A 12,471-nucleotide genomic window follows, 5' to 3' on the forward strand; every position below is an offset into this window, starting at 1 on the left:
GACGCACAGAGGCGATGAAGATGATCTGACTTTGGAGTCTCAGAAAAAAACCTGTTTTTCATTCTTGTTCTACCACCCTCTCCCCCCCGTTTGCTTCTTAGCTCTTTTAGTTATTTTAATTTTCTAAAATTTATTTTTTCCCCCCAGGGATGATCCGTCAGTCAGTCTTTTATTTAGGAAATCGGAGCCTCTGACATTTTTTTTTTCAAGATTTAGTTTAGCCACTTTGGGGGACATTCATTTCTGTTTCAGGATCCGCTCGTACCCGGCTCTGACTCAGCATCACACACACCTGGGCTTCACCCCTTCAGCATCCTTTTGAATAACAGGGAGAAGCAGCAAGACGCGGAGCAGAGGAGGAGAGTCTGAGCACAGCTCTCCCCAAGACAATCACAGAGGCTCATTTATGTTCCAAGCGCAAAGAGAGGGCGAAGGAAAAAAAAAATCAGTGTAACGAAAAAGTAGGAGGGAGATATTAAAAGTAGAGACTTGGACCGGTTTGCTTCAAGACAGTGGCAAATGTTTAACCTTACCCCAAGCGCACAGAAGAGAAACCCAGGGAGGCACCGGTCGGAGGAAGAAGAGAAAGCATAGCTTGGGGGGGATTGAACGGAGCAGGGCATGTGGATATTGGCTTTTATCTTTTCCCAGAGCATCTTGAATGGTAAGTTTCACTGGCTCATCTTTTTTTATTAGTGCTCATTACCTATTGCAGAAGGCAAATCACTGGTAGACAGCTAAGTGACTGGAGAGGGAGGATGGAGGTCACCTGTGACCCACATGAAATGGATTTTATATGGTTGTCAAGAGGCTGACACCCTTGATAGAGGGAGAGAGACGGGTGAGGCATGAATTGCGTTTTAAATCCTTCAAGCTCTCCTACAAACCATTGCACGTCTCTGGCCTTCAGACATACATCCTGAGCCAGATGAAATAACAAGGATAAATTCAGTTTGTTTGGACCTGTTTTTAATTATTTGGTTTGAATGGAGGCTATTGGTTTAAATGTGATTTTATAGTTTCAAGTTTGAATTATTTTTAATTTGCATCCCAGGAATGTGATTTGTTTCTGTTTGTATTTGATGCCTAATGATACTTATTCTGTCACAACCTTGTTCCACTGTGGCCCTTAGTAATAAGTGACGTATTTGATATAATGGACATTTGGTTTAACCCCTTCCCCCTCCCCGAACGGTGAGCATATTTTTCAACTTCAAAGTGGCCTAATGGATATAATACCTTAAAATGCTCAATTCATACAGGTTTAGGAGTCATGAATGCACATTAAATAAAATATTCAGTTGTATTTATGACTCTGTCAGAATGTTTTCCAATTTCCAATATTTTTTACATCTGATTTTGCCAGAAATCTGAACGCAACTTAAGATTTTATAGTCTTTAAATGTCGTTTTTAGAGTGAAAATTAATCCCACGAGTACATATTGTTCATGTTAGTCATTTTAAAAAATGTAAAAAATGAGACACATTCCACACAGGCCACATTTTTCAGAAAATGCTGAAGTAGTTCCCTAAAACCCGCAAAAATTGTGAAATAAAATTTCCATTCAAATAGTCGACAGCCTCATTCTCCATTCAAATACTGTATTCAAACACCCAGATTTGGTTCTTCGTGTTTTCTTGTACACTTTGTGTGTGTTTGCGTCAGTGCATGTGCACCACTGCACACATGCATGCGGCTGACACGGTGCATGCTTATTTGTGTGCTCATATAGTGTATCTATAATCAATAGCAGAAAATTGATACAGTTTATTGCATTCACTTATTGGCCAGAGTCCCTTCTACAGGGAGGGATTATGGCTGGCTGGGTGTGTACGAAAACAGGGGAGGAAAAAGAGAGGGTCGAAGAAGGGGAGAGGGAGAAGGAAAGCAAATGGAAACACATATATAAGAAAACACATCAGGGTGACAAGATGGAGATTGTTACGTACTGAAACAAAATCAAGCCCACGGTTGGCTGCTTTTGTATCAAAGGGTCAAGAAAAGCTGAATTCACAAAACAGAAATTTGGGGAAGAGACGATTTACAGGTACGAATACATTTAACCACATCGAGGGGCTTTGATATAATATGGCTTGTCCCCAAAATGGATTTTCCCTTCTGGCCGGGATGATAAAATAAGGCTTCGAAATGGATTTTTGTTTCTGTGTCGTCGCTTTTTCAGAGCTGAGGCAACCCTCTGTCGGTACCCGTTTATTGACATTGACTATAAAATGGTATCTCCCTTAGCCCAGCTTGTGCTGAAACTCATAAAGGAACAATAAGGAATCCTCATTAATCATAATCTTCTGACTCTGACATTAGATCAACTGCCATGCAAGATTGTGTCCGTTTATTGCATAAGGGATTATTGAGGAGGCCCGTGGCAAACAACTGATAGGGATAAAGCAGCAGACAGCGTTGAGTGCCGACATTACACTTTTTGTGTTTGTCATTTGCACTGCAATATTTATTTTTTTTACCACGTTTTTATGACTTGCTCTTTGCGTTGTCATTTTTATGTGATTTCTCCATCACTGTACAGGAGCCATAGCTATATGACTTTGTCCTCTGCGGCTGGATGTTTTGTTGATTATCATGAAAATGAGGTGTTCATCGGCTGAGCAGGCGTTGTCAGAGTGAATGAATGAATGAATGACCTTGTAGATAGAAGCCAGCACAGCGATTGGATTCCAGACAATTCTTCCTGTTTTAGAGTTAGGCCTATCACATGCTCACTGGCCTGTCTCTATGGTAACCTCCGTAATGGGTGTCAGGAGCTGTGTCCGGAAATGTTCACTCATTCACTCTTCACTATATGGGGTAGAAAACTAAATGGTGTGTTATCTTGTGGCAAAAAAAAACAAAACATTAATAGACACTATTCAGATCATTCAGGTGGTTGTTGGTTAGTGTCTGGTGCTTGTTTACTACTTTCCTCACTGCATGATGGAGCCACTTTTGTCCACTATGTAGGGTATGATAATGCTTCTAAGATGAATTGGACACTACTACAAAATGGCAGACCCAGAAAATAGTGGACTATATAGTGAATGATTTTGGACATCACATTGGGAGTTTGGCTCTTGGCACAAACTGAGCTGACCCAGAAGTACTTGATTAGGAGCTAATCACATCCTGTCATATCAGTGTGATAAGTGGCCAAATGGCAAACGAGCTGCTCACTGACTTCAGGGTTTTCAGGGTTCTTCTCCACATTGCACTGTGGGTCATTGTACTGTATGTCAGCTCAATGAACTCAGCAGCATATTTAGAAAAAGGAAAATAGAAACACATCTGCACAATGTTCACCAAATGTCAAATTGTTTGTTGCCTTCGTCATGGAAATCACAGCAAAAGAAAATAAAAGAGAGCCCCAGTCCTCAGATTATTCCTGTCATATTCCAGACATTCAAAAAGAAATTAAAAAAAAAGCAAAAATGTTAAATATGACACATTTTCTTCTTATATTCTATTTAAGACATTATGCTTTTTGCTATTTCCTGTGTCTATCAAAGTAGAATCTATAAATTCAGTCATCAGTACAGAAGAGGAAACATATTAAATATCTCTGCCTGAAAGCTGCCTCTAGGCAAAACCACTGCAAGCTAAACTGGCCTATTCAAATTCCCATTGCAAAGATATAATGAGACAAGGCTCCTCGCACAGTCCCCATGAAAACTGCGATGATTTGTAGACGTGCACTCGGCTTAACCTGATGCTCACAACTTAGAACGGACTTATCTAATATGTCTTCAAAAAAAAAAATTAACATTTACACACAGATCAGGAGATCACGCAATCAAATTTGGATCTCAATTAGCTGTGAACTTCCTCGGGGGTAAAGGCAGATCTACTTTGAAATAAGGCTCTTCCAGAGCATCTAGCCCAGTGTAGCTTACAGTACAGTAAATAGCTGCCAACATCAGTTAGCCTGCCAATTTTACATGACCCCACATTATTAGCAACCTGAATCACTGGATGAAAATGCTACAGGGACCGGGGTGGATAGATGGATTGAACTTGGCTGTGAGTAGAAAGGGGGAACTGGTGTTTGCATGGCAATAAATCTACACGAAGGCAATGAAGGTAGTGCACTGATGAGAGTCCCATTTGTTGGAGCAGTGAGGCGATTCTCAAGTCTGCGTAAAGATGTCCAAGGAGCAGCGGCCTCTCGGGGGCCGCAGTGGCCGTGCACATGCTCTGTAGAGCAGAGGAGTGAAACCTGACCAGCCTTACAGCTGCACTCACAGCCATTAGTCTGTTTACTAATTACCAATTAGGGTTTGGTTGCAGAAGCGGTATCACAGCTCATGAAATTAAATTACCCCATGAAAACACGTAGCGTACAGTCAAGTGATAGATCATCTTGTGCAGTCTTGCTCTGATATGAATATCTAATTGGCTAAATTAAGTTTACAAACCCACTTAACTCTTGCTCACTTGTGTGAGTTATAAGAAGGTTTGTTGGGTTACATTTTGAACTCTGTCTGTGATTCCAGTTGAAAGGGCTGCAAATGTTGGGTAATGGATACCCTGATATGTGATCATAATAGATATCCCCTAGTTCATACACCCTAGCTGTATAATGAGGGCTACTCTACTGTACTGTACCTCCTTGAGCCTGTCTAACTCTCTAATTAGGCGCAAGCTTTGGCGACTGGTGTGTGTGTGTGTGTGTGTGTGTGTTGTGCTGCGTTTCACCCAATGTAAAATCTAATTACCGATCACACTGTGTCTGGATTCCACTGAATCAGAGGTGTAATTGCGCAAGCCCGCGTGTAAATGTCTCTTGCATTAAAATGTTAACGATATCATTTAGCATCTGCGGGGAAGAGCAGAAAAGCCCTCAGCACCCAGATGTAGGTGTTTGATCATGCGTGCAAAGTGGGGTTGTAGTAATTCACTCAGCACCTGTCAAAGTGACATGTTATATTACTGTGCTGCACTGCACAGGTACTTTAGCGGAGGAACTGGTGTAAAAGGTTTATTTGACAGTTTAAAACAGACTAAGTCAAGAAATCTAGATATAGGCATTTATGCACAAGAGAGCAGAAGTACCTCTGTCTTGATTTGGCAAGAAGAGTTTAGAAGTCTGGAAACGCCAAGATCTTGGACTACGAGTTTCTGCAAAACAGCGCTATGTCAAGATGTGGAGCCTGGTGCTGATCCCTTTACTAACAATCAGTTAGACTAACCTTGCATGCAGAGTTTGTTTATTTTGTCATATCACCCACCTTTACTTTAGATAAGCAGAACTGGTCAGCTACAAAAGAGGAAACAGTACTTTAATTTTTGAGTTTTCAAATCAAGATGAGACAACAAGATCTCCCAAGAGACCAAATCATCTTAGCCCTGTCTGCAGGTGCATTGGTAAACAAACCATGACATAACCGACATACACTGAATACAGTGGGTTTATAACACTGCTAACTGACACCAAAGATAAAATGACAGTCCTCTATGACCTAAACCTAAGCACATGCACGACTCAAAATGTAAACCACAGTCTCTGGTGTCCACGTCCGGCGCTTTGCATTGGAAGAAGCGCTGCCATTGAGCAAAATCCAGGCAGCAACTGTGCTTCCACTGAAAACGTAAACATTATTTCAGGGAGACAGGATTGCTTGCAGCAACTGCATCAGTAAGTAACTGTAAAGATCTGAAAGCTGTACATCCCTGCAGTAATTCGGACAAATGTGTAAGGGTGTTTTTACTCATTTTTTTACCTGGCGATTCAATTTGTCTCAAATCTTCCATATAAAACATAGTTTGTGCATTCACACAAGGGCCTGGAGTCCATGCAGTGTGCCCTCTGCTGTGTGTGTGTGTATACTTGTAGACCTGTGTTTGAGTGTAGACCTTACAGAGTGACAACATTTTGGTTGGTCCCCACGACATTAAAGGGCTGCTTGAGGGCTAAGATTTGGTTTTAGGGTTTTAGGGTACTCAAGGTAAGAGTAAGGGGCTTTGGAATGCATTATGTCAATGAGAGTCCTCACAAAGATGTGAGTACAAGTATGTGTGTGTGTGTGTGTGTGTGTGTGTGTGTGTGTGTGTGTGTGTGTGTGTGTGTGTGGGCGTTGTACACTGTGAACTAGGCCCATAGTACTTGTGGTCAGTGCCCCACCAAAGCTTTTGTTCATTGTGGAAGACAGGTGGCAGAGGTGTGATGAGTTTGCTATCCATCACCCACAAAGACAAACATTAACGCTGGACCTCATAAATACTGCCTCTTAATCCAGTCCTCCAAATACCAGGGCCAGGCTTTGAACTCGGCATACTCTGAGGCCCAAGGCTGAATTGATCCCCGCGACTCTGGCCTGGGCATGATGCATGTGCCTGATGTATTGTGGCTCAGTAACAAATCCACCACTCTGTCTGTCTCTCTCTCTGTCTCGCTGCCTTTGAGCTTTGCTTTCCTCTCTCATATTTCATGGACTTCTTTTATAGGTCAACCTTGTTTAAAAAACAAACAAACAAACAAAAAATCACACTGCATGTCTCCTCGACCTCTCTGCAGCTTTCCAACCATTGCATCTTTTCTGTATATTCCAAATCCGTGTCTCAACCAGATTATTCACATCTGCATTTCTAGGAGATTTTTCACCATCACTTCTGCCCATGTGTCTGATGCTCCACAGTCCGAATATTAAAGTAGGCTAAGGGATAACTGAGGAGGCAGAGCTGGATAGACAGAGTGACAGAAAGACAAATGGGTCCAGCTTGGTTTCTCGACACTGCTCTTTATTTTTAAACCTGGCACAGATGCTAAGATTTAAGACCAAGTTAGTGGCGGTTATTTTTAGCTGGCCATTTTTAAAGCGCTGTCATCTTGTTGTAGTTTAGGTAAGGTGCGTGAGACTGTGTGTACGTGTTAAAAGTGGGCACCTTGTTTGTGTGTTTGCTGGTGTTTATGAGGATACGCAGGTACCTATATATGCAGGGAGGTGTGCGGTTTGCAGAGCGTGTGTCCTTGTGTGCATGTGTACTTTGTGTGTGTGTTTAATTGGGGAGCTGGGTGGGTGGGTTAGGGTGTGACATGGAGTAGAGCCACAGGAGTCTGATTTATGTCCTTCCAACCACTCATCGATCCCCCGGCCCGGTGTGAGACTGAGTGCACTGTCAATAATCTTAGCACTTTGTGGTATTCCTAGAATTCCCAGACCTCCTCCGCTCAGACCAAGGTGTGATGCTGCAGTAAGCCATCTTGTCCAAGATCAAATAAGAGGGCACAGGGCCTGGCAGAAATGCATTTGATTGCAGGGTAGTCTAGCAGTGAATAGATCATTCTGCAGTGGAAGAGCTGTTGAAGGAAATAGAGAATTGGATGTATTGTTTGTACAAAGGGAGGTAATTTGGACAGAACCCTGCATGGGTCCCTAGAAGCATGTAGCTGTTTACGTGTTGCTAAGTGTCCCCGTAGACTGTTGCCAGGATGAGGTCTATTATGTGTTGCTCTGTGTTTCTCTATCTAGACCATCCATCCCCACAAGTGATTATGCTAATTAATGTTTGATCAGATGATTAAATTAAAACTCGATTCATCCAAAGCACTAAATGCTCAGAATACATTTGTGTCTGCTTGGCTGCCTGGCTTCACGCAGCATGGGTCCCCCTGGTGTCCCAGCCACTGGAGGAAAAGATGACCAGAGGAGAGGAGAGGGAAGAAACCGTACAAAAATACCTCTCTCTCTCTCTTTTTTTTTTTACTCAGGCAGTGGCACATAGAGAAGGAGGCGTGTAATAAAGCAAGCCAGGGGTCTGAGAGAGAGAGAGGAGAGATGGAGAGAAAAGAGGAAAAGGAGAAAATAAGGATGTGTGTGTGTGTGTGTGTGGTGGATGTGTGGTAGAGGGGAGTGCTGAAAGGAGCCATGCTGTGGTCCCCTAAGTGTTGAATAAACATGCTTGGTTTAGGGAAATGGCTGCGATAAATGTTTAATATGATAAGTCCATAAAGACGGTCAAATGAATCTGGAGTATTAAAATGAGCATGGCACGCAGCAGCAGTAGCAGCAGCTTTAAAGGAGGAGGAGGGGGGCTGATAATGGCAGGCAGAGCTAACAGGATGAGAGCAGCCAGCTGCTGTGACATCAACATTAACACACTCCACCAGCTGCTGGTCACAGACGTCTCCTGGACAAAACAGGGACAGTGGTGTGATTTCAGAGGTCTGCCATGGCCTTACAATGACATTATTAGCTGTACAAATTTGGTCATACTAGCATCATATTTGTATGGCACATTTCAAGATAGAGTTCAAAAGTGCTGTAAGAAAGGGAGGGGAAAAACCAAGAAATAAACTAGAATGAAATGACGACTTGCACTGGAAGTACAGTTCAAACCAATGGCTTGTAAAAATGAAAATAATGAAAAATGCCACGCAAGAAAAAGAATTTGAGATTTTACAATACTTACATCATGCAGTAAAATTACTGGAAAATTATCATAAACTGACAACTGACACAAACAGAAAGAGTTCACAATGTCTTATTACAACACTGTCTCAGAGAAATTACATTTAAATACAGCACTACAGTACTACTTGTGCTCTGTGCCCCAACCATTCATCCTGACGACCTTCCCACAGCTTGCGTGCAATATTAAAATGCAGCATATCCTCTGCTAGAAAAACATGTTGCCACTCATAATCCTTGTAAAAATAACATTAGCCTCAGAAGGTATTGGGCAAACCAAATTAGTAGTGTATTAACATAATTTCTAGGATACAGGGTTGCTAATAGCTACCACAACATATGAAGTCATTTTGTGATCTGTCCTCCACTGTTATCTTAGCTGCACTTTCAAATGATTTATTTTACAATCTGACAATTAATAGATTTCATTTTTGAAATTAGGTTTTGACTGTGGCTGGTAAGAAGGGAGGGGGATGAAATTCAACACCTGGCCACCAACTGAGATGGGTCATCACATAGCAATTCTTTTCTATAGGCAGGATGGAGGCTGAAAAAAATTCTAAACTTTGGCTACCAGTTCAGAAAGGTGTGCCATGGCTAGAGCGAACAGATTCAAGTAACACAACTGAAATAAGATCCTTGAGGGCCAAAGGCTGTCAGTGTCAGGTCACTCTGTTCAGCAGCTTCTCATGTCACAGCTTGTGGACACTGAAACCTCTGTGAATATTTTGTGTTACTTTATCTGGCATGCAGGTGGACAGCGGTCATGTTAAGACACCATCAACAGCAACTCTTTTGAAGGCCCTTAACCTTAATGTTTGGTGACATAATAAGGTTGGTTGTCCAGTTGTGCTATGTCTACTTGTCTAACTGAGGTAAGGCCTCTGCCAATGTTGAGAATGCTGCTGCTTAATCATGTTATCAAGAGAGACGGTGTATGCTGAGCATTAGATTAGTTTGGAAGGGATTAGATTATATCCACTCAAGTCTCAATGAGATGTATTTAAGTATAATAGTAAATTACAAAGAGGGTCTTAAAGGATGGAAGTTTTATGATGTTCAAGTTGTACATCTGCAAACTGGTATGTCAGCATTGTAGGCACTGAAATATACTCGTTAGCCAAAATATAGTGCATGTCATAATGACTATTGCTAATAAGCTGGCTACAGCAAAACTGAACTTGAATTATAGCCTGAATGCAGCAGTACTTAATTTTGTGTATAAAAGTGTTTTGACATTTATGTGTATGTTTGTCACGAGAACTAGACAACTCATTCAAAGCTAGTAGATATATGGTTGTTCAAAAGTGTTTTTACTGCATGAATGAGACCATGAGTGGGCAGCAATATATGTATCTAGAGTCTGTTGATAACTGTGAATTTAATTTTTACATTAAATATACAAAGTTTTATCCATTCAACAGATTATGACACTGGTGATTCTGTATTATAGTGTATTTTCTTTCAGTGGGGTGGTGTGACAGTTTTGTTCATAAGATTTCAGACCTTCATTTGACCACAAACCTAACATCACCATGCATTTCACTGCATATCAGTTTGATTATTTAATATAACTCCACCAAACATTTTAATGCAATATTTACTAAAAAAAAATTTCCCTTATGGTTGTTGTGATTACGACAGTATATGCATAAGGCTGCACTCAAAAGCTTCTCTTTGGCAGTCTCTGTGTGGCAAACCACCAATGTTGCACCTCACTTGAATAAATCATCCATAAAATATATTTATAAATATATTCGCCTAGGCCTGTTTGTCAAAAGGATTAGCATTAGCTTTCTATAAATACATAGTTTTTATTCTTGTTAATTAGGTTGAGGAGAGGCAACACCACGGTGCTGCTCTCCTCACTTCTTGGTAAAATTAGAAAATGATTTTAATTAATAGGTAAGATTGCAGGTGTTGAAATTTGAAATAATCTGTAATAAGTTCCTTCTAGTTGCAAAGGTAGCTGGGGTTCATTAGCACTTTCTGGGCTCACATGATGAAACCCTACTCATAGTAAACATACAGTGAATCTATGCAACACTCTGAATGTAATCTTTGTTTGCTTTATTACAGACGTGGGTTTCCCTCCACCTTCTATTGTGCTTGCTACATTACATTGCAATATTAGATTTGCACTAGTGGAAGATTTTGTTCATCGGCAGCAGCAGCAGAGGGAGCTGCTATAGTTTACTACAGTATAATCCCCCATCAGATCCTCTCTCATGCACTCATCAGCAGCAGCAGCAGCATAATTTAGACATCAGTGTCTTTATCGCTCAGTTTTACTAACTGAGAAACAGTCCAGGGTCTCTGGCTTTCCCTTGATGAGACAGGCAGCCACTCTGGCCCATTTAAGACATGAAAATAGACCAGGGAGGAGGAGGCTCATCTGCTGTGGGGGCCTCCTTTTAGTGTTGCCCGCCCCTCCTAGACATCAGAGGACAGATCTGTCAGTGTGGATCAGCAGCTTGCGTACAGCCAACCCTTTCTACTGTCACTGCACTGCTTAATATTCATGAGAGCAAATTGCAAGACAGTCATTTAACTTTGTGCATGGTGTATTGCCTCTGGGCAGATCAGATCAGTGGGAATGCTTACTCACACCGGACTGCATGGCCCCGGATGGTTGTTGTCTGCCTGTCTCAGAACTTCTAGCTACCATACGTTACTTTCAGGTACATGGGCTTTGATATATGGCTAAATTTACTTTGATTTTCAACGCCTTAAATGGAAGAGAATATACCTTCACACTGTATTTGAAATTTGGGTCATGCACAGGTCAAAGTCCTATTTTTAACTGCTGTGAACACAGTTTGGTCACATGCTTTAGCACTGCATACATCATACCAGTGCTGCTATCCATAAGCCTACAGAATAGGAATAGGAATTTGTTAAGGAGGCAAATTGCTCTTTGGCGACTATGATTCTTGAATGTGAGCAAGCCAGGTATGATCTCCGCGTCCCAGGCAGACTTGCCCTGAGGGCATGGAGCAAAGAGCTGCTTTAATTACCCAGGGTTCCTGCTGTCACATTGTCACTGTGAAGCACCCCGTGCCATGCTGCTGTGCGGTGCCGATTCCCTCTGCCGCGGCAGCGATGACAACTCAGACAATGGCTCTGCTCGCTCAACAGATCCAACATGAGTGCCCTCTGAAATATGGGAAGCTGAATCAATCCCACTGTCTCTATGATCCTCTCTTTGCCTCCTCTTGTTTGCTCTCTGCTGTTCTTTCTTCTTCCTGTGTCAGACAGTGTTCATGAAAAGACAAAATATGTAACTATGGAATGAGAGTTAAATAGGTTGTCAGCAGTTTCCCACGTGGCACTCGGGCCATCCACTTAACACTGTTGGTATATGACAGGGTGAAAATCAAACCAACTCCACATGACTTTAACATGCTTTGATCAGGTGTATAAAAAATTAGTTAAGCTGTGAATACAAAATTGAAAACGTGATCTTGTGGCAACTCCTTCCCTCTTGTGATTCAGCAAACAGCCAGTTAGAGAATTCATCTGTACCTGCTGTTTGCTCCCATTGGCACTGATTGCACGTTTACTTAAATGAAGCGCCCCAGTGGCTCTGAAAGCACACTGTCATGGTTGGTTACACCCTGTCAACGGATCAGCTCCATTGTGTGAGGGATCACAGTCCTGTGATGATACTGAACCATAGGTATTGTTTGCCATATTGTACAGTAACTCTGCGGGAGCATCGCTGCGGCTGCTTCCCCAAATCACATTTTAACTGATACATCATCAAGATGTAAATAAGGTGAAAACAGTTCATTAGAGTTAACACTGACACTGCAGTTAATGATTCCTCTGAGATGAACAGACAAAATAGTCAGTCTCAATACTGAAAAACAAATTATCACTACGTTTACCTTATTCTGGTGCATATTACAGAAATAAGTCTGCTTAGGTTTAAGTAATCATTCTGTTGCTAAGCAGTCACAGTATGTATTTACAGTACTGAACAGTTATGTAATGCTTTGTAATGCAGCAATCAGTGTTCAGATTACATAAGACCTAAGATTCTAATGCAGATCT

The 12,471-nt window shown here is 41.6% G+C and overlaps 1 protein-coding gene across 2 annotated transcripts in view; it reads left to right on the plus strand.

Moving 5' to 3' along the window:
• The window catches only part of dscamb (Down syndrome cell adhesion molecule b), a 111,188-nt gene continuing 98,717 nt past the window's right edge, over nucleotides 1–12,471 (plus strand). For both annotated transcript variants that reach the window (XM_041046825.1, XM_041046826.1), the window contains exon 1: nucleotides 1–664. In XM_041046825.1, coding sequence (XP_040902759.1) covers nucleotides 622–664 — 43 coding nt within the window. In that variant the 5' untranslated portion in view covers nucleotides 1–621. The remainder of the gene's footprint in view (nucleotides 665–12,471) is intronic.

The sequence above is a fragment of the Toxotes jaculatrix genome, chromosome 9 (assembly GCF_017976425.1).
Source record: "Toxotes jaculatrix isolate fToxJac2 chromosome 9, fToxJac2.pri, whole genome shotgun sequence".
NCBI classification, from domain to species: domain Eukaryota; kingdom Metazoa; phylum Chordata; class Actinopteri; family Toxotidae; genus Toxotes; species Toxotes jaculatrix.